This window comes from Tyto alba, unplaced genomic scaffold (genome assembly GCF_018691265.1).
Source record: "Tyto alba isolate M040663 unplaced genomic scaffold, T.alba_DEE_v4.0 Super-Scaffold_45, whole genome shotgun sequence".
In the NCBI taxonomy this organism is placed as follows: Eukaryota; Metazoa; Chordata; class Aves; order Strigiformes; family Tytonidae; genus Tyto; species Tyto alba.
Genome location: NW_024881321.1, coordinates 38,484,894 through 38,506,769, shown reverse-complemented (window position 1 = coordinate 38,506,769; position 21,876 = coordinate 38,484,894). Strand labels below are relative to the sequence as shown.

General features: G+C 41.3%; 2 protein-coding genes across 11 annotated transcripts in view; both read left to right on the top strand.

Moving 5' to 3' along the window:
• The window catches only part of LIMS1 (LIM zinc finger domain containing 1), a 76,469-nt gene extending 66,362 nt beyond the window's left edge, over positions 1-10,107 (top strand). For 5 of the 7 annotated variants that reach the window (XM_042805916.1, XM_032997023.2, XM_042805917.1 and 2 more), the window contains exons 4-11: positions 653-773; positions 1,636-1,785; positions 2,964-3,114; positions 3,934-4,026; positions 5,448-5,496; positions 7,735-7,810; positions 8,042-8,233; positions 8,622-8,727. In XM_042805916.1, coding sequence (XP_042661850.1) covers positions 653-773; positions 1,636-1,785; positions 2,964-3,114; positions 3,934-4,026; positions 5,448-5,496; positions 7,735-7,810; positions 8,042-8,189 — 788 coding nt within the window. In that variant the 3' untranslated portion in view covers positions 8,190-8,233; positions 8,622-8,727. Of the gene's footprint in view, positions 1-652; positions 774-1,635; positions 1,786-2,963; positions 3,115-3,933; positions 4,027-5,447; positions 5,497-7,734; positions 7,811-8,041; positions 8,234-8,621 lie in introns of all 7 variants that reach the window. The other 2 variants (XM_032997022.2, XM_042805915.1) reach the window with 1 other exon arrangement.
• Positions 10,108-13,223: 3,116 nt separating this feature from the next.
• Positions 13,224-21,876, top strand: part of LOC104363684 (E3 SUMO-protein ligase RanBP2) — a 33,566-nt gene continuing 24,913 nt past the window's right edge. For 3 of the 4 annotated variants that reach the window (XM_032996994.2, XM_032996995.2, XM_032996992.2), the window contains exons 1-8: positions 13,357-13,520; positions 15,937-16,004; positions 16,482-16,593; positions 17,490-17,642; positions 18,438-18,668; positions 19,095-19,240; positions 20,693-20,885; positions 21,607-21,697. In XM_032996994.2, coding sequence (XP_032852885.2) covers positions 13,446-13,520; positions 15,937-16,004; positions 16,482-16,593; positions 17,490-17,642; positions 18,438-18,668; positions 19,095-19,240; positions 20,693-20,885; positions 21,607-21,697 — 1,069 coding nt within the window. In that variant the 5' untranslated portion in view covers positions 13,357-13,445. Of the gene's footprint in view, positions 13,521-15,936; positions 16,005-16,481; positions 16,594-17,489; positions 17,643-18,437; positions 18,669-19,094; positions 19,241-20,692; positions 20,886-21,606; positions 21,698-21,876 lie in introns of all 4 variants that reach the window. The other variant, XM_042805879.1, reaches the window with a different exon arrangement.

Genomic DNA, 21,876 nt, shown 5'->3' with positions numbered 1-21,876 from the left:
ATGCCTCACAGGACAGGACTCCTCGTAGTAGGTCGGAAGTTGTGCGCGTTGGATTGACTGTTCTGCAGCTTCACTGCGGCTTTGGGTTTGGACTCCATGGGAGGTTTTTTTTGCGGGAGGTCCACAGCCACCTAAGCTCAGTTCTGTTGTTCTTTGAGTATAGAGCCCCTGCAAGGCTTGGTCCTAGTGGAGTAGAAACCATTACTATGTACACGACAAGTTAAAATTGCCATCTTCTTAAAGAAAAGAAGAAGAAAGGTGATTAGGACAGAAGAAAAAGCATATTATATAAAGAGCTCCATGTATTTCTTAACAGCTTGAGAACAGATAAGTAAAAACAGGGAAGGGGCTGAAAAAGGGTGATTGCATTGAGAAGGTGCAGAGTGCATGGAAAAGGGCTTGCGTATATAGAACAGAAGGTTCTCCATCAGCAAGGACATTGTCTTCTCACCCATACTAAAAAACCCCCAAGCAAACCCAAATTCCAGAGTTTAGAACCAGAACTATGACACTGAAAGCAAGGTATCCTACCAGATTTTGGGGGGGAGGGGGGGGAAAGAGGATGATGATGTTGTCGTAGCGATTTGGTTGTTGGTTGCTTTTAACTCGATCTAGCGTGGTATTTTATATCCTGGTGGTGTGTTTCTTACAGGTGAGTTCATTATTGGTCGCGTTATTAAAGCTATGAACAATAGCTGGCATCCAGAGTGCTTCTGCTGTGATATCTGCCAACAAGTACTAGCTGATATTGGATTTGTCAAGAACGCTGGCAGGTAGGTTTTCACCCATCCTTCTGTTAACTGACCATGAATAAAATGAACTAAGAGGAGGGACTGGGAGGTTTTGGCTCCTGAAGATTTCCAGCGGAGGTGGAGCAACCAAAGTGTCTTTTGCGGGGAAAAGGTCTGAGAGTGCATCGCAAAACTAAGAATGGGAATCTGAAACTATACACTTAAAATATTAACAGTTTACCTGCTTCAACACCAGGTTTCTTGGCAAACATGTTTGCTACCCAGTGACATTTTGGGGCCATCGTTATACGTAATAAGAGAGAAAACATTCAGATACAGAAGCATTGTCTTTATGTTCTTAATAGAAATTTTTACTTTTTTTTTTTTCCAGCTTGGGTTAAAAATTTTTGTCTAATTTAGCACCTTATTTACTAATAATTGCTTTAAGTTCAATGGAGTCCTTCACAGAGTAGGGTATTTTTACCAGCTCTCACCAGAAGAATGTTTTACAAGTGGATTCTATGGCCATTGGCTTCATATGTATAATATGTATGTATATCTACAGAATTAAGACCTGTGTGCTCATCCAGCTTCCAATCTAAGTTTTTAAATTTTTGAGAGTTAAAACATTCAGCAAATAGAATCTATAGCACACTTTGTTTTCTGTGTTTCAACATAGCTTAAACTCAAATGAGCTGAAGAAATGATACTGCTGTGGTGACAGAAAATAAAATCATCACCCAGCCCCTTCCGAACTCGGTTTGCCTGAGAAGGAAATTGTTTTAAAGATTGTATTTCCTCCAAAAAGGGCTGATTGAAATGAGGTTCTAATAGATTTTTGGTTTATATTTTGCACTGTAGTACCGGGTACCAGTACTTACTTCTCTTTTTTATGCTGTTTCAGACATCTTTGCCGTCCTTGCCACAACAGGGAAAAAGCCAGAGGCCTGGGAAAGTACATTTGCCAGAAGTGTCACGCCATTATTGACGAACAGCCTCTCATATTCAAAAATGATCCTTATCACCCTGATCATTTCAACTGTGCAAACTGCGGGTAACTTGAGTTCTGCAAAGGAAAATGCTGGGTTTATTTGCTTCATCAATTTACGTCTCAAAGTGAAAACCTCTCCTGTACACCTGGCAAGAGGGGTGGGGTTTGGGTGCCTTGCGGCCAGGTGCGTGTTGCTGCTTTTGGGATGGTGGAGTTGCACCTTGAGTTCAAACAGCAGCTGACCTGTCGGGGAGTAAAGAAAGATTGGACTCTGCAGGACAAGGTGGTACTTGACAAAATATGAAATATGAGCACACTTAACAGTAGGAGAGAAATTATAGCTTGTTATTCTGCTACAAAAGGAAGAAAAGCGGTCCTCTTTGGCTGCTTGAGTTACTGTCTTGCCCGTGTTACTTCTTTTTAGCTGAGCAGCTTGCAAACTTTGTTCTCTCCTTTTAAAGTTTATCTTTTTCGTAGAAGCTTTCTCCCACGTCATTTTATCAGCTTCTGCCACTGCAGTACACGAATCTGCACATTTCTGCACCCTGCACTGATGCACAAACCGTGGAGCGTTGTAGGATATAGCATGGCTTATTAGTTACTTATTTCTGGTGCAAAGGAAGGTACCATTTCAGTGCCACAGCAAAGGCTGATTTGAATAAGAACACGTAGTGTTGTGTCAGTGACAACCAGTTGAGAGCATTAGTGATTATGGTCACGTTTAAAGTTTTGCTGTTCTCAGTATTCTAACCATGCAAATTACTGCAGATTAGAGCGTATGAGATTCTGCAATTGGCAATGAATAAATGTAGCTAGCTCACGTGGGTCCATAGTTTTCTTTCTTGGAAGTTTGATACAAGAAGGAAAATGTACCTAGATCTAGAGGACTACGTTTTACTGCCAGTTACAGTTATGCAAATCTAAAATAAACTGGTAAGAGTGCCAGAATATTAACCAAACAGGTATACAGCTTGCACACACACATTTGTGCTACGTAACCAGAATGCAGGATGACAGTAGCTCAGTGGCTGTTTTCAGAGAGACTGCGCGTCTCGCGTGGCAGCCTGTTCTCAGTTCACTGCGATCAGTCTTGAGCTGCGTCGTATTTGCTGCTGCTGCATTACTGTAGTACAAATATAATTTCTAAATGGTAAAAATTATTTTTTTTTTCTTTTTGGTAACTCTGAAGCGTTGACATTGTTCAGTGCCTTTATTCATGCTCTCAATTAACTTTTCAACAGGAAGGAACTTACTGCTGATGCTCGTGAGTTGAAGGGAGAGTTGTACTGCTTACCCTGCCATGACAAAATGGGTGTCCCCATCTGTGGGGCGTGTAGAAGACCAATTGAAGGTCGTGTGGTGAATGCTATGGGCAAACAATGGCACGTGGAGGTAAACATCAGATGATATATATTGACTTTTACAAACATAAATGTTAACGTACTTCTCTGTGGTTTTGCTGATCCATTTCAATGAAAGGATTAGCAAAGTATGCAGCAATGATTAGCAAATGCCATCTCCTAATCCCGTCTTCAACCGTCTTGTGGCTGGTTTTGCACTGTGAAATAGGAGTTATTTCCTACCTTACAGAGAGCTTTGACTGTGAAATTAAAATCGGTAATCAAAGGAAGCACTGTGAGATCCTTACAAAAGAAAATTTCAGAGTGCAAAGCCATACATGTGAAGAGGCAGGAAAATTCTGTGGCAACCATAATGTTACTGAGCATCGTAATCTACCACAGTCACCTGCCATGTAAATAGATCTAAAGCACGTTATGTGAGAGTTCATATTTCAAGGCCATGTAGAAGATTTAGTTCCACATCTTCCATCTGAATTAGAAAGGTAAACGGTTTATTCCTTCTGTTGTTTTGAAAATCTCCTCTGGCAAAAGCTTTCTTCACGAGAATGTAATGGTGGTGCAAATTATTTAATATACCTTCATTCTATTCATTAATAACATATGAGAATCCCTTGATTTTTTTCTTTTTTTGGTAACTTATGGATTGAAATGTTGAAGACATTAAAAGGAACATTATTTTAGTGGTCTAAATGTAGAAACAAAAAAAGTCTTAACTCTCCTTTTCAAGATGGCACAGCTAGCTCAGTTGACTTCAGTCATGTTCAGTACTGGGCTTGGTTGGTTTGCTTTCCAGAAAAAATAGCATTACTTCCCAATAATCCCCCCAAAATGTGTGCAATTTTCTTTGTAGCATTTTGTTTGTGCAAAATGTGAAAAGCCATTCCTGGGTCATCGCCATTACGAGAGAAAAGGCTTGGCGTATTGTGAAACCCACTACAATCAGGTAAGGTTGCATATTTTTAAAAATGGTGTTAATTGGTAAACTCCTGGCTTGGTTTTATTAGATAGGGATGAAAAAACATGGACATTCTTCTGTTTTCTTATAGGCACGTGTGGTTGTAATGCCAATTAGCAGATACTGTGTTGCAGTTAACTTATACACGTTTTTTTTTTCTCTATACCTTGTTCTGGTATTGAGAAAGAAAACTGCAGGTATTTCACAAAGGCCAGGCAGGACAATCATCAAGCTCAGTGGTACTTCAGGAGAGCTGTTAGGAGCTTTTCCGTGTCTGTGAGATCAGAGCAGCTAATGGCACAGAGCCTCTCCCAAGAAGCTAAAGATTTGTCACTGGGTAGCTGTGGTTTGAGACGGGGTTTGCTGCTCTGAGAACATACAGTGCACCGCCCGGCTGCTTCCCCGTGTGGCTGAAGACTGTATTTGTCAGAGGACACCATCTAGTGACCATCTGCATTTATTCAGGGGCTACGGACCGTGGTACCATCTCTCATGTACCGTGGTACCATCTCTCCGGATTCCCTCGACTGTGTACTCCTGTGCCACGACGTACAGACCTTTTTTATTGGGGAGCCATCTGCGTTGTGTGTCACATCCACCTCCTTGCTTACATAAATACAAGAGTAGGGGTTGCATTTGGGAGTTGTAAGGCATCTGCTAATTACAGATGGATTCTTAATTTGTCAGTGATGAAGGGCAGAGGATTTACATGTTGCTGGCGTACTTGTACACACCCAAAGACCTGATATTAGTAGTAACAGTGTTGCAGCCATGATAGGGCAAGCACATGTACCAGGCAAGAGCTGCATGTAGAGCGGATGTCTTTTACTAGGTTAACTACTCCACTTAGAGAAAAATACATGAAATTTTGGGCTCTTCTTAATTGCTACATTGTAGACAAATGTTAAGACTGGAAATGGAATGAATAATTTTTTGGACTACATTTTCTTCTTTTTTGTTGTTGTTGTTGTTGGTTTTTGTTTTGTTTTTTGTTTTTAATAACATCTCCTTACCATTTTAGCCAAAACCAGCAATGTGTTGTTCTAGTCATGCATGTAAGCCCGAATGTTAAATTGGCTAATTAGTAATGATGTGTCTGTGACACCAACTACTGTATTTCAAATGTTCAGGATTAGAGAAATGTTAAACCAAAGCAAAATCATATTTACAGAGGATCAAACAGATGAAAACAAATGTTTTTGTCTTTAATATTATCAAGACTTCTTCTGATGAGATGATGCAAAATGTACTTGGAAAAAACAAATCAGACTTGTCAGCATTCTCTTTATTTTACTGAAATAAATAGGAAAGCTGTTGTGCCCATCAGCTGAAATACAGTTGTTAATTTGAGAAGTTACTCTCGATAAAATCATTACATTAAAAATTCATTACTTCTCTTTCCTCTTCAGCTGTTTGGTGATGTTTGTTTCCATTGTAACCGTGTGATTGAAGGAGATGGTAAGCGCTTTTCTAACTGTTTTCTTAATGTTCCTTTCTGACAGAAATTCTCTTGAAAAATGGAAGTAAGGGGAAAGCAGCTCCCTATTGAATACTTGATTGTTCTCATTAAAATAAACCCAGCCATTCTCTTGATCAGAAATGAGATTAGAGCGGATTAGTCAGAGACCAAATGGTAAGAAAACCTTACCAGCGAGCACTTCATGGTGGTGGAAAACCACCCAGTGGCTGAAGAGAACTGTGGTCGACTGGAAACCCCTCAGTGACGTGCCAAGGCCAGGGGTGCTGATGCCGGGAGATGCACGGAAGGGGCTTCCTGCCACACCGACTTCAAAAAAGTCCATGTGCAGGAGCGAGAATGACCACAGGCATCTCCTCAAACGAATTCAGGGATCATGAACCAAATTTGAAAGTTTTCAGATATTGAAAGACATGGGTGGGCACTTTAAGGGATTTTTAAAAAGTGCTGAGTTCTACTGTATCAGTTTGGTTCCTAGAAATATTTACCTATCTATCACAGGCACCTGTCTTTTGGAAATCTAGGCTGATGACAGTGTCACAAAACCAGGAGAGATCACACTTGAAAAGATGTTTCCTGTAAAGACAGAATTGGAAGCAAGTGGTTTAAGTTTGTTTTGCTCTTTGTTGTTTGGTTGTTGGGTTGTTTTTTTTCCTTTGTGGGTAGGTGGTGGTTTTGAGGGCTTTTTTGGACAACCAGCTATGATAAAATGCCAAAAGCAAATTATTCTACCTGAAATAATGAACATTATGTGCCTAGTTACCCCTGCCTGAAGTAAATACTGTAATACCAGTGTCAGCCAAAGCCATTAGCAAAGTAGAAGGAAGCCTCTTGTGCGTAAAAAAAAGACATAAACTAGTTTATAGTCATGTAACTATAGGGTGAGACCCACATTCCAGAGATGTGCCTTCCCCACACTTTCTGGACTGGACTATCCCTGCAGAATGGCAATTCATCACGCTTTAAGGGGAAACAATGTCCTCATTTTCAGTAAAATCCTACTTGAATGAGCAGAACTGGAGCTTGAGGTGAATTAATAAATTCAGCCTTGTCTGATAAGTACCTCTCTGTAAGATTCCAACCTTTCACCATATAATCTGACACCCAGTTTTGGTCTCTGAACTGACCAGAAGATAGTGTAATGCAGTCATTTTTTTATTTTCAATGTACATGTTCAATTACATTCCTTCTTTCGTTTCTGTGCGCCAGTTTGACACAGCTGTCACAAACCATGAGTATCCAGTATCGTTCCCTCTCAGTCTGGTGAAACAAACATCTGTGACAGTGGTTTTTCAGGAGGCTGTCTATGACTGTATTACAGAGGTTGCCTGGGAGAGAAGACTTCCCTCTGACTAGTATTATTTTGGCAAGCAGCAGATTAACTGCATCTGTGGACATGCTTGCCCCATACTGCAGGACAAATGCTCTGCATGAGAATGCTCTGGTCCTGTTTGTTGTTGACAAAACACTGTATTTTATGAGTAAACTATTGTCCTGCATATGCTAGCTTAAATTCAGAAGAGAGGCAAAAATTGGCAGGAAAAACTGGGAAGGTACACTGAAAGAGAGGAAGAACGGAAAACGGATTGAGATATGGAACAAAGATAAAATAGTTACTTTCTCTCCAAAGCAAAGAATAAAATTATATCCAAGTTTGTCTTGATCAAGTAATTCATCCCATGAGTCCACACATTTTTTGACCTTGGTAGTGCTGATTTACTGGCAACATCCTGACTGCTGGCTTCATGTTATTTTCTTTGGCTGGGCAAGTGCTACTGTTGATGGCACTGCAGTCTGAACTGGATCTGAGAAATGAAACCAAATAAAAACAATTTTGCTGGATTGCTCTTCAGCTGAAAAAGTAAGTTGGAAACTTACAGTCTCATAGAACAGTTGCCTGAGGCCAGCATGCTGTGAGATGAGGCAGAAGCAAGAAACAGGAGGCAGAAATAGGTTAAACTGGTCTTGCCTTAGAGGCAGCTTTATCAATGCTCCACCGTCCTGCTACGTTCCCTTCACGTGTGCCTCCCTAGTCTTGCCAAGTTATTATTGTGGTCTTGATACATAACTTGATACAAGAATTGAGTGACTGTTCTTCATGCCTCATGAACACGTGAGCTTAACATTTCTGTAATAATGTTTGTTGGGTTTTGATTTTTGTTTTTTTTTTTTTTTTTTTTTTTTAATGCTAATGATTTCTTTTTTTCCCATCGCCCTAGTTGTGTCTGCTCTGAATAAGGCATGGTGTGTGAACTGTTTCGCTTGTTCAACTTGCAACACTAAGTTAACACTCAAGTAAGTTTATCCTAGGTGTGATGTCTTCAAAACATACCAGTGGTTATCTTCAAAGTGTAGATGTTGCTATAGTGTAACTGTTACGGTACAGAAAACATAAAAGCAGCACTGAGAAAATATGTCCATCTTTCTTCCTCTTGCTCTCAGCTCTCTGTTCAGGTCTTCCTTCAGTTAGTCTTCTTAACTTTTCTCCTTTTCTGTCCTTTATTTTTTCTGTGTTTAACTCTAAAGGGATAAATTTGTTGAAATTGATCTAAAACCTGTCTGCAAACACTGTTACGAGAAAATGCCAGATGAATTTAAGCGACGACTTGCCAAACGGGAACGTGAAGCAAAGGATAAAGAGAAGCAGAAAAAGAAAAAGCCAATCTGTTTGTAACCTTTTTTTCCTTCTCACCACCACCTCTGATCCTTTCTTCTTTGGTCAGTGCTAAGGATGCTTTCATTTTAAGTTTTTGCATGAATTTATGGTAATCAAAACCAAAATATTTTTAATACAAATGCAACTTGAAGTTTTAACCTGTTATTCCATTGCCTTGTGTTTAGTCTTTTTAGTTCTACAATAAAGTTTGAAAGGCTTTTTAAATGACGTGGTTAACAAATACAGACATTTGGATAAAAAGTGCATAACTTAACAGGGTACTGTAATTACTGTCTACGGTTTATAACCTTGTAAAAGTAGCTACATATATATGTATAAATTCCAGTTGTCATTTTTTGCCTGTGCACATTTAATAGGATACCTTTTTAAAATTCTTTTTCGCTATCCCTGCTGCTAAGACTTTGTATGTTTTTTGCTTTGTCTTTTCAGAAACAAATTCGTTGAGTTTGATATGAAGCCTGTCTGCAAAAAGTGTTACGAGAAGTTTCCTCTAGAGCTGAAGAAAAGACTGAAGAAACTAGCTGAAACTTTGGGAAGGAAGTAAAGACTTCATCTGCTCTCATTCCTTTTTGAAAATCTTTTATCTAGTACTAGGGGGGGGGGTGGGGGGGTGGGGCTGCTCTGAGGCTGCAATCCGACAACAAATGATGTTGTATGCCTTCTATCAAATGGAAGTATCTTAGGATTCTCTGTTCTCTATACATGTGTGCTTATTTGTTGATAAATGGACCACAGTTCCAAACTGAATTAAATACCAGCTCACCTGAAAGGTTTCTGACCCGGATAATGCAGCTGAACTGATGTAGGTGGCCCGTTCTGCACGGTAAGCTCTGTGGAATTTTACATAGAGAAAATTTGCTTGGGAACACCTGCATAAACAAACTGCAAGTGTGTCCAATTTTAGGGGCATGTCTTGTCATTTATATTAATGAAAGTATTAGCCTTCATATTAAGCATGCACACAAAACACAAAAGAAACCAACATACTTTGCCTCATGGAAGAATTCACGCTTGGATTTCAGGCCAAGTCGTCTCGTTAACGAGCCTTGTTTCAGATGGTTTGAAAAGTATCAGATTTCCCAGTATGGCCACTGTACCAAGTTACCTACTTCTGATAGATTATGCTTACATGATGGATCTTTGTACGTCAGGCTTAGCATGAAATACCTATATAAAACATGTATTCCTACTGCAAGACATGAGCATACTCAGAATTACTTGAATTTTGCTATATTCCACTCAAAGTAACACATTAACTTTTAGATATGCTTTTGCATTCTATTTACTTTTTGTGCCTTATTCTGCTGGACCATACATAACAGTGTTCCATTAAATATATATATAGTTTTTATTTTTTATTTCATATTTTTATGCAGAAACTATATACAAGGTATTTTCGAAAGATAACATACTTTGCCTTAATTATACAGGATGGGAGAAGTATTTTATTTCAAATGTGAACACCTAAGCTTAAAATGTACCTTCTAGACTTAATTCATTTTCAGAACAATAATGAAAATGCGTATTTCAATTAACTGGCAATACTATATTTACACCTATGAGTGTAAATATGCAAGGTCTGATCCTGCTAGGATCTATTTCAAGAACTGAGCTCACAAATCATCAGAATTCCTTGTAACATACATTTAATTGTCTTATGCTATTGAATTCTGTCCATGCAAATCTGTTTTATTTTTCCCTTTCTTATAGAAAATACAGTTACTTAGGACGTCTTGATGGTACTACATTACAAAGTATGCAACATTTTAGAATTTTTTTTGTATTAGTGACTTAAACAGATTTTATGTAATTATGTCATAGGAAGTAAAATTGTCTTTCCTGTTTATGAAAAATTAGTTGCTTTAAAACATCCGCTTTCCAGTGTCATCAATAAAGGCTATGTTATTAAACCTTGTATCACCTCTCTTAAACGAGTGCTTGAGAAGCGTGGGAAAGCAACTAGGCTCTCTTGGGTCCCTACGCTTTTCCCTGTGACTGTATGTAAATACTTCCTTATTATCTTGATTTAAAGAAGACATATGCCTTTTCTAAATATCCCACTGTAGTGAGTTCCTAGGTTGATGAAAGAAACCGCAGTTTGTTTCATAAAGGACACCTCGATTCTTCTGGATATTTTTTGAATTGGCACAGTCGCTAGGTTTTGCTAAAGAAAATATCTTGTCCGAGTTTAAAATGTACACCTTCCTATCAGTTTTTTCACTCCTTTCACCGTAATGAAACTGTCACTCCAAACTTCCAGTTTAGTGCTAGGTAGGATATTTTTTGACTGTTTTATCCTGTGGAGTTATTGAATGCCATCACAGTTCCGTATCTGAATGCAGTCCTAACTGTGAAAAAGCTTAACTTGGAAAAGCTTAAAATGTCCCCAGAAGAGGTTTACATAACTACCATGGTAGCCCCGTTGAGATTTTGGAGTATGCCGTGGATTCAGTAGACCATACTCAACAACGCTTCCTTAAAACTGTAATTCACTTCTTGTTCTAGGTTTTTCACGTGGCACTGACCGGACCTCCTTTCCTTCAGCCTCTGTACACACAGCCTTGCTGCTCAAAGAGTCAGGAAGGGTCCCTGACCCTCGGGGCAAGACCTGGCTCACATCCACACTGCATGGGGCTGCATCCATCCACAACACGGTGGCCTTTGTTTGCGCTGCGCAGCCACGGGCCTCCTCTCCACCGCGCGGTGGCCCCGTGGCCCTAACACGGGACGGGACGGGGGGGGTTTCTGTCTCCAAGCTCCCGGTGGTGAACCCGGTGCTACAGTTCACCAAGGCAGAGGTTTCTATTTCATGAACGTGAGCGTGTGTGTCCCAGGCCCCACGGTGTAGCGCCGAGAGCGTCTGAGGGTACTTGAGGGTTCAGAGCCTGACGAATCGTGGAGAGATGTTGGTGGGAAGGGACTGCTAGAGGTCAACTAGCCCAGCCATCCGCTTGAAGCAGGTTTGACTTCAAAGTTGGATCAGCACTGAAGGTCTTGCTCAGCCAAACTGAGTATCTCCACGGAAGGAGATTTCACAGACCTTTGTGGGCAATATGTTCCAGTGCTTAATCGCCCTCACTTTGTTTTATTTTTAATTATGATTATTACTGGAGTCCTATCTCGAGTGGAGGGTTCCCCAAATCCACCCTGTTCTCTTGGGAGCTCGCTTTGGAGTGAACTGTCATTGAAATACCCCTGGACACTGTCATGAAGAGGATTAATTAAAAGCAGTTGCAAAACAGAGCCAGGGAGCAAGCTAGCAATTAGGCAGCCTGGACAATTACACGGCTGGTGTGGAAGCTCACTTCCTGGCCTGTCAGTATTACAAATATTTCGCGTAGCTGCACATACTTTCCTGAAAGAGGCAGAGTTTATTATTTTCTACCCATGACCCCTACTAGGTCTCCCCAAAAGGCTGTGAGCCTGGGATTTGGGAATGGCTGTCTCAGAAGCTTTGGCCCTTTCTGCCGTGTGGGATCAATCATGCACGGGCAAAAGGGATTCCAGTTGAAGCCCCTGATTAGACTAACAGTTGGGAGCACTTCAGGAAGCCCAATGGATATAGCTGCCAGGGAAAGAAGCTGAGCCTAAAGCCCTGTGCTCTGTCGCAGGGGATAGGTAGCGAGCCAAGCTGAGCACAGTCCGGTCACAGGGACAGAGCTGGAGGCAGCTGCTGTCCTGCCTGGTGAGCTGAGCTGCCTTCCTGGTGTTGCGACCACCAGGGACAACACGGGGGGTGCCACTTCCACAGGGCTGGCTGAGAAACGGCGACCAGTGTCAAGGCACTGGACCTTGTCTCTACGAAGGCAAATTGCCATGGCTCCCCATCAGCCGAAGAGCAGCGACTTCCTCCAGCGAGCCGAGCCAGCTCCAGCATTCTCCTCTGCACCAGCACCAAGACTTTTATTACTTAGCCTGGCAGGTGCTGATAACTTTGATAATCCCAACTGTAGACATACCATTAAAAAGCAGAGAGAAAAAAGATCCTCTTTCATCCTAGAGAATTAAATCCAACATCTAAATAAAGCACCATTAATAGGAAAAATAATAAAAGAGAGGGTTAATTCTCTCAGGGCGTTAAACGGATACTGCCGGTGTCCTTACAGGAAAAAAGTTGGGTTATGCTTTTTATTTTAATGGAAGAGATGGTAAGAGCTCTGGGGCTGTGAGTACTTTTGAGGTGTAGCAGGAATCGTATGGCTGTCAATGGGGTTGCTTGAGATTGTGAATGGGACAAATTTTTAACGATGCTTCTTCAGACAGAGCCCAGTGGCCTCATTTTCAGGCACCAAAGTGCCTGAACTGTCAGAAGAGAGACGAGATGGTAATTTAGCGAGCAGAATCTGAGGCTACCAGCTGAGAACGGCACCGTGCGGCTGCCACTGGCGCTCAGGGCCACCACACTCCTACAGCTGCAACCTGCAAATTTCTGTCTTGAAGGCTGCAGATCTCGTCAGCTTCTGACCCACGTTCCCAGCTGTACTTTAGGATGGTAACAAAGAGCGTAATTACACTATTCACAGTTCCTGTAAAACAAAGTTTCTCACCACAGCTGCTACAATATTTGGAAACTCGTTTTCTAGAGCGCTGGTTCTCCGTGATAAGGCCCGTGCTTATGGATTAAATTTACAGCTGCTGTGAACCCCACGAGATATGAGAAAAATACTAAAGCTTGGTTCTACACGTGTAAAGTTTTTCCGTGACGGTGTAAGGCCCACGCACGAGCGGGAGCTGGTCTCCTGACAACAGAGGAAAGATCACCTCCCACTTAACACTTGGCGGGACATACGGACGAGGCAGCCCGGCTTCCCGAGGAGGCCGCCTGCCCTCGGCGCGGCCCCCCGCTCCCCTCACCTGCGGCTGGCCGGTGGCCTCAGGCGGGATGAGAAGCAGATCCGCCATCGCGGCCCCGGCCCCGGCGGCTGAGGGGGCGGTTTTCGCTCGCTCCTCTCCGCCCGCCCCGCCCCCGGCCCCCCCCGTCCATTGGGCGCATGCGCTGGGCCGGCGCAGGCGCAGTGGGAACGGCGCTGGTTGATGGCGGTAGGGGTTTCCTGCGCGCTCGCCGGCGTCAGGGCGCCTCGTACGGTTGCGCGGGAACTTGCGTAGCGTGGCGGCCGCTTCTTCCTTCCTCCTCCCCTCCCTCCTTCCCTTCCCTTCCTTTCCTTCCCCTCGGGAGGCGCCGCGCGAAGCGGAGGCCGGCGGGGAAGGCGCTCCGCCTGAAGGGAGGCCGGGCGCGGCCCCCGCCGTGGCGCCATGATGCGGCGCACGAAGCCCGAGGTGGAGCGGTACGTCGCCTCCGTGCAGGCCGCCGCGGCTTCCCCCAGAGAGGTGAGCGCTGCCGGCGGCGGGACCCGCCGGGCAGACCGCCCGCGCCCGCGCTTTTCCCGCCCGGCCCGGCCCGGCCCGGCCCGTGAGGGGTAGAGGGGACCCCTCCCGTGGCGCCGGGCCTGAGGGGCGGCACGCGTGGGGCGGCGGCCTCCCGGGAGGCCTCGAGCGCTGCTCCTGCCGGGGCCGGGAGGGGTGGCCGTGCCGGGCGCTGCGGAGCTGGGGCTCGGTCTGCCCCCTCCTCATCCCTGGCGGTGAGAAAGAAAAAGGGTTCCGGTGTCTCTGTGAGTGTTCCTGAGCCCGTATTTACTCTCAGGGTTTACTGAAGTCCAGTGAGGTTGGGGAGGCTGCTGTGAGGGAGAGCGTGGGGTTTCCCTTGCTGGAGGTGCCTCCTCTAACCGGGAGCAGTGGCTTACCAGAGGTGTGCACCTGTCATTTACACCTGGTAAGCACTAGTGTAGTTTTAAAGAGTCTATTAGGTCTCTTAAGCGTAAGTGCAGAATTCTTCAGTTTTGTGGGAGTGTAGTTGCTAAGTTTCCTGAATTTCTCTTTTTTAGAAGAATAAGAAACCTGGATAGGGAATATGTGAGACACTTTCAGTTTTCTTTTATGTGCCATGTGATCAGTATTCTTGTCTCTATGGCTGCTTTGTGAAACAGCAGTTTTAAGAAAGGGAGAAGTGGGAGAGAATAAATTTCCTGCTGTATTTTAGTAACTGTATGGAAGGATGAAGAACTGCATGATTAGTTACTATTTTCCAGATAAAATGGAAAATGGTACACCGGTCACAGTGAGCAGTCTGATGCAATTCATGAGAGCTATTTAATCCTGAAAGATCCTGTTCTGCTGCTCTGAATTGATTTTATTGCAGAGGTAGAATATTCAGCAGTGTGTGCTGTACAGCATGAATGCATCCATGTTCACCATTATGCAGTAGGGTCTTTATGTGGGACCTGTGTACATCATCATCATCTGTACCTCTCCCAACAGCAACAAAGTTGTCCTGTGACTTTGTTTAATTGACTTGGGTGCTGTTTAGACCAGTCAGTGTCAGGGACATCACTGCCATAAACTGAGATGCTCTTTAATTGTTTTGATATTCCTATTGAACTCAACAACAAAAAAGTCTTCTGTTGTGCCTAAGGCCAACTGGTGCGTATTTAGGGTGGGAGTTGTTTGTTTTGTTTTGTTTTGTTTTTGTGTGTTTTTTTGGTGGTTGTTGTTGTGTTTTTTTTGGGGGGGGGGTGTTTTTGTTTTTAGGTAGTGCTTATCGATAGTTATATAGCACAGTCAGTAGTGGAAATAGTTGCTGCATTTCTTGTTCTGTTGATGTGTGTGGGGGGGCTTATAGGGCTGTAAAGCATTTACTTTGAGGTTTCTTTTCATCTGTGTTTAAAAGGAGATGCCAAGTGTGACTCCACTCTGGCATACTTCGGTGTTTCCTTTTTATAACATACTTCAAAAATACAGACTGAAAACGTGAAGTAGGTCTGGTTTCATTCTAAATCACTTTTTAAAATTTTGCTTGAATAGCAGATGTGGGAAAGGTAGGGAGTATAGTAATTCAAGTGTATTCAAAATGTACACACTTGTTTAGGATCATGCATGTAACTAGTTCCAGTATTTTTTGGTTCACAAGTAAAATCTGCTTTTGAACTGACACTGGGAGCTCAAGCTTTCAATTTTTGTTCAGTTTACTTCTACCTTGAGGTTTTTACTTGTGACTTTGTCAGTTCTTTAGCTCTTTCTTTTCACTCCTTTTTTTCCTGTCCATGCTTCTGCCATCTTGCCTTCTGCCTGCTCTCTGTGTGTTTCTTTTTGTTCTGCCTTTGTTGCTTTTTTTGTTCTGCCCCCCAAAAAATACCTTTGGAGACGTTTCACCTTTTGCCCATAGGGTGTGTATGTTCAAGTTATCTTAGGCCGACAACATCAGAAATAAACTACTGCATAAATACATTTCTTACCCAAACTGAGAATGACTTAGGTAGAAATTGCCTTTTCCTTAAATATATTTAAACAGTAGTGTCTGATGACAGTATACTACAGCGATAGTAGTTTGTTGGAATTTTTTCCTTTGATACATTGCAACAAAAGAGATTAAATGTAGCTGACCCCGTTCTTCATTCTCTTTAATCAGGAGTGTTTATGAAATGCCATATGTGTAAGGGCTTGTTGCTTGCTTCACTTGAAATCTCTATTTTGCCTAGTAGCCTTTCCCAATTATAGGAAAAAATCTTACAGTTTTCCTACATCTTTCATAAACTCTTAAATATGAGGAGTAGGTTTGAGATGATAGGGAGTTGTCAGATTCAGTCATTTAAAAGTATTATCATTGCTGAAAAGAAGGATCACCCTATTGAATGATTTTGAAAGTACCGTATGTCTAATGTATGTCTGTCATGTTTCTTTTTTCCTTCAGAAATCGATGAAAGGATTCCTCTTTGCGAAGCTGTATTTTGAAATAAAAGAATATGAACTTGCTAAAAGGTAACGTGTTGATGCATGTTTGATTTTCTGTTCTCTGAAGTGTAAGAGATAAAGCTAAATTAATATGAAGTAGACCAGAGAAACCAAGTTCAATATCATGCTGTTTTAACGTGACAGTAAACATGGGTGTTGAGTGCCATTTAAATCTTTATAAAACAACAACTTAAAAGAAGATTAGTTATATGGTACTGAAAAACTTACCTGGTTGAAATGGCTTTTTTTTCTCATTGTATTATGTAGTTCTTACTGTTTCTGCAAACTATTGCTTTTTTTTTTTTTTAACAGCAGCACTTGCTGGCAAGTAAGTAGCATTTGTACATGTAAAACAACATTGTTTCTTACTTTAAGGTCCAAAGTAGCTGAAACAAAATATGTCTGTACTTCCTGTATGGCAGATTAAGTTTTTATTATAGCTTGGGGAGTGGGGAGTATTACTGAAAAATATTGTTCAAGTAACTGACTTTTTCCCCTCCATAGGTATATATCTACATACCTCAACATACAAGAGAGAGATCCCAAAGCACACAGATTTCTTGGTCAGATTTATGAAGCTGAGGATAATGTGGAAAAAGCTTTTGGGTGTTACAAGGTAAGTAATGCACTGACCCCTAATGCCCTGCTTTATTCCTGTGTGGTCTTTTAAAATCCTTCTGTGCTGAGTGTTCTCAAACCCACAGAAGGAATATGTGTTCCTGGAAAATCTCTATTTATACACATTTGGCAATGGAAAACATATGAAGCACTGCAGGGCAAATTCTTCACTTGATATCACTTGCTTCAATAGTATATTTTTAAGTCGATTCTTTGTTTTTTTGTTCTGGGCTTGATCTTTGTGCTACCTGCTGTTAAATTCTTCCCGTGCTGTGCATTGCCTTTTGGACTAAGGATCTGTGACTTTTAAAATTCATCAGTGAACTGTGATGACAACAGGAATCTAGTTGCTACTAGAAGACTGTAGGCCTAGTGTGTTTTTTGGTTGGTTGGTTTTGGAGAGGGTAGGGGCAGAAGGGAAGGACATATCTAATTTTGATTAGGCAAGCGTATAAATGTCAAATGCCCAATGTCTTTATTCTGGTTTTGGGGAGGGAGAATATATGCTCAGAAGTCTGGTTGCCAGCACAACTCCGTGAAGTTCTATCGCACTTCTTAAACTGTGTGTCTTAGCTATTTTTTTTTTAAAGTGTTCACATCTTGCTAGACTAGAGGTCCTTATAGTCCCACTGCCTGTGTATTGCAGAAGCTAGTGGTAGATGCAGCGGATCTGGCTTTTGCATCATTTCTCTTACGCTCTTGTGAATTCCAGCGGTTGTCTCTGGGTGCTGTAAAGTAGTGCTGGCATCTGAAAGGCTTTTCTGTATTGATAGATGTAACTAATACGAATAGCTGGGTCTGTGGGGGATAACTCTTCCCTGTTCAATGTGGATGATAAGATCAAGTTACCTTGTGGTTTTTTTTCTCCTCCTTTCTGTGCATGGGGAAAACTAGCGTTCTGTGGAGTTGAACCCAACACAGAAAGATCTTGTATTGAAGATTGCAGAGTTACTATGCAATAATGACATTACTGATGGAAGAGCAAAATACTGGGTTGAGAGAGCTGCTAAGCTCTTCCCTGGGAGTCCTGCTGTTTACAGGTTGAAGGTAAATTCTGAATGACCTCTGTTCTGTGGCTTAAACTTTCAGCATCTGACTGGAGTGCTTTTTGCATGTTACCTCGTGCAAAACTCTTCCTGGCTAAATTGTTTTAGAATCTTTATTATTAAATATGTTAGATGTTACTTTCTTAGCAGTCTGATATTTTTGTCTAGCTTTCAAGAAAGCTGCAGCTGCAGATTTTCGTACCCTTTTTAATGTTTCAAGGTCAAGCCTCTTCAAAAATGCTGAGAAACTGTGTTAGTTATCGCATTCGAGAAGTTAAGACTAGATAGGCACTACATGATCTTTCTGTTTTGTCACTTGCAGGAAGATTAGCAGGCCTGTGAACTGAGACTTTCTTGCTCTACACCACGTTTTTGTTTTTAAATCTGTATTATGATCAGCTCTGCAGAATGTGAGAAATGCTGTAATTCTCAAATACCATGGAAATGCTTTGTCACGCAATCTCACTTTTGCACTTGTATATTAATTTTGTGTAGCTAGGCATCAATGGCGTTGAAGTCTTAAGATGTCTGGTTTTTTTTAAGCAAGATAGTCTATGGCCGGGTATACCATCATTGAACCAAATGTTTTGACAAGCATTACTTACTGTTGGTAAAAGGCAAATTTTTCTAAGAATTTTCTTCTATGATAGTTACTTCAATTTTTAATTATTAAGAGTAGTGTAGTTTGAGTAATGTAGTCTATGTAGTGGAGGAAGGAAAACTGTCTGGTACTGTAGCTGCTGAGAAGACTTCTGTGGGAAATGAAATATTAACTTGTTGCCTTCATGTTTAACAGGAGCAGTTACTGGATTGTAAAGGTGAAGATGGATGGAATCAGCTTTTTGACTTGATTCAAGCAGAACTTTATGCAAGACCAGATGATGTCTACATAAACATCAGACTAGTTGCGCTCTACCGTTCAAACAATAGATTGAGAGATGCTGTGCTCCACTGTCAGGAGGCAGAGAAGAAAATACCTCTGCAGTCAAGCTTGGAATGGTGTTCCTGTGTTGTAGAGACATTTGAGGTGTTTAGTCGTATTTTGATCCTGTGATAGTTTTCCATCTTCTTTACTGGTCTGTTTCTCTTAGTGCCATTACTCTGACAGCTATTTCTCAAGTAATGTAACTCCTTCAAATACAAGTCTACTGAAACCAGTGGAATTACAAAATACATCTTGGGTTTTTTTACTTGAAATTTTCTCCCTAAAATTTAAGCCTTAGAGCTATTGAGTTTCTAACTTCAAAAGCTAAGTTAGATCAGCAGTTCCATTAGGGATAGAGTTGCTCAGGCAACTTGTTCCCTGGAACTTTGCTGCTGAAGAGTTTGTTAAGGTCTCACTTGTGAAACTGGATTAGGTAGTAAATGCTACTGATATGTTCTGGAGAAGTACTGCCCTTGTCTTCATGGAAGGATGACTGTTCCTTATCCTCTGATGAACTTTCTTCTTTAGGAATATCTGGAATCTGTACAAGACTTGGAGTCTGATAAAAATAACTGGAGAATGATCAAGAAAGATCATCTGCTGGCCTATTCCAGCTTTGTCAAAATGACACTTTCTTCTAGAGATGTTCAGGAATGCAGAGAGGCGCTTGAAAGGTACTGGTTTAACTTCCCTGTGGTGTGGTTTGGGGTTTTTTTGTTTGTCTGGTTTTTGTTGTTGTTGTTTCCCCTGGGTCACAGAACATCTACTGAACTTCAGTTTCACTGCTTAACTTATCTGTAAGTGTGAGAGGGGATTCTTTGTACTAGCTTTGGAATGGTTCTTGCTGGGTTTGGACCCCAAGCTATCTTTTGACAGATGCAAGCCTTGTTTTTGAATAGTCAGCACACAGCCATGGAGAAGACTTGTTGATATCCTGTGTCAGTTAACTTCTTTCACTTCAGTAAGAGAATGTTGTTCTGTATTTCAGCTATTGAGTAATCCAGATTTTTCAAACAATTTAGAAGAAAAACCAAACCCACCTAACAGGAACAACAAAAAAAACAAAACCACTTCTTGTGTATCAGCTTTGTCCTGGTCATTTTGGTCTAAATTAACACATCAAGTACTGGAATAATTAGGAACTTTAGGTATGTAGTATAATATATATGGGAGAGAAGTCACTTGGAGTAAGAACACTCTCTTTCTGGGAAAACTGGTGGTGTTACCGAGCCAGCTAAGCCAGCTGATTTCAAGGCATATCATCTGTGACACACCTAGAGTAGTACAAAACAGTGTTTGCAGTCAGTGACTAAGATCTGCATTCCTTTCTTTCTGTTATCTTCCCTTTCTTACTGGCTTTTATTGACTTACCTTTGTTCCTCAGTTATGTAATGGCTGTTATATTCTCTTCAGTCTATTAACCTTGAGTATTTGAATCAATACAGACAATGGAGGAATACTTGATGCCCAAGTATGCTTTATTTACTTTTTCTCCTCTAACATTGACCAAAACCATCTTGGGTTTTCTGCTGCTGTTTTATTAGAGCCTTTCAAGGTGATTATGTCTGAAACACTTCTAGATCATGGCAGTGCTAACAGCTAGTACGGGTTTTGCCAGGTAATTGAAAGGGTGTTTTATCTGTTTTCTGGAAAGCCTCTCCTGAGTGTTGTATAGTAGCCTACAGCTACTGAGATTTCTACAGTACCTTCTATTTTTGAAGAGTCTGTCTAGCTGTATTTTGGGCCTTTGGGACAAATGAAGGAAGGGAAAGAGCAGAGTGACTAGTGTCTCCTGTGTGTCTCTAAATCTGCAGTGGTAAATAGGTTTATCTGCGTGGTTTGGGAGAATAGTTGTGAAAGCAACTGTGCAAAGATGTACTGAAAAAGACTGTGAATATCTAGGTGATATTTAATATGTTTTACTTCAGTAAACTTGAGTGGAGAGCTTTGGGAGTTTGAGACCATTATTGTATTTCCTAGTGCAATTTGGGTTTAAGCAACAGAGACAGTACTTAACCACTGACTCATGAAGTTACGGGATTCACAGTTAAATAACATCAACCAAAGCCATCTGCTATAGTTTTTAACAGGACTCTATTTAGAATTAATTTTCCTCTACATTTTAGTTTTGATCGTGTGCTTCAGTCAGTGAAACCATACGTGAATGGGGCTGATGAGTTGTCTCGTACCTTTGTGGAAATGAAGGGACAGCTATACATGCATGCTGGAACTTTGCTACTGAAAATGGCCCAACACAATGAGGCACAGTGGAGAGTCGTATGTGAACTAGCAGCACTGTGTTATCTGATAAGTTTCCAGGTAAATAATTTTTCAGTTTATGGTTTCAGTTGATGCAGTTCTTAAAATGTTCTTGCTGTACTTGTGTTGAACTCCTGAGATGATTACTAGTTCCTGAGACAAACTAGTGTTTGTGTGCCTAAGACTCCCTTCTCACTCACCAAACCCTACTCTTTTACAGTTCTTTAAAAGGTTTCAAATTACATGAATGAGGTAAAAGTGAATCTTCAGCTGTTTCCCTTGTCAGAGTAACCTGATTCTTAAAGGCTAGTGAGTTTGTTTCCTACAGTATATTCCCTTTTCTGTAATACAGCTGAACACGTGTTTTATATTAGGCTTATTGTTATAGGGAGGGAAGGGGGGAGATGAACTGAGTAGTTCCCTTATACTTGTTGCATAGACAGCAGAACTAAAAATTCAGGCTTAATTATTTGCCTTATGAAGTAAAATTGTCCTTTTTATGCCACTGCTTGCATTCTAGTTATTACTTGCTCCTGTGCACACTTCGTTACTTGCAATAGTTAAAATTGCTCACCTCAGTGTTTTGTGTGTTTTGGGTGGGTTCCCTGCTCCCTTCCCCACCCACTGGGATATGTGACATAGTACCTTCAGAATGAATTATGTATTTTTTTTTCCTGTAGCTTTCTAATGCTAAAAAGAAGCTTGTTTCCTTATTCTTAAGACTAATTTAAATGATCCACTCTTATTGTGAAAAAGCTGTAACAGTTCTCTCCTTCTCCAGGTTCCTAAATCAAAGTCAAAATTAATAAAGGGGGAGCAAACTGGACAAGATGTGCTAGAAATGTTGGCCTGTGATCGAAAAAGCCAGTCTGGTAATAAAAATAACTATATAATTCCATTTTAGTGTTATGGATAGTTACTTAAAAAGCTAGGTGGTTTGTTAAAGAATGTGTTTGTTACCTTGAAATGTAATGTTAACACTTCAATATGCAATAAAACCTTCTAGATTCTGACTGCATATGTAAAACAAAACAGTAGTTTGATCCTGATA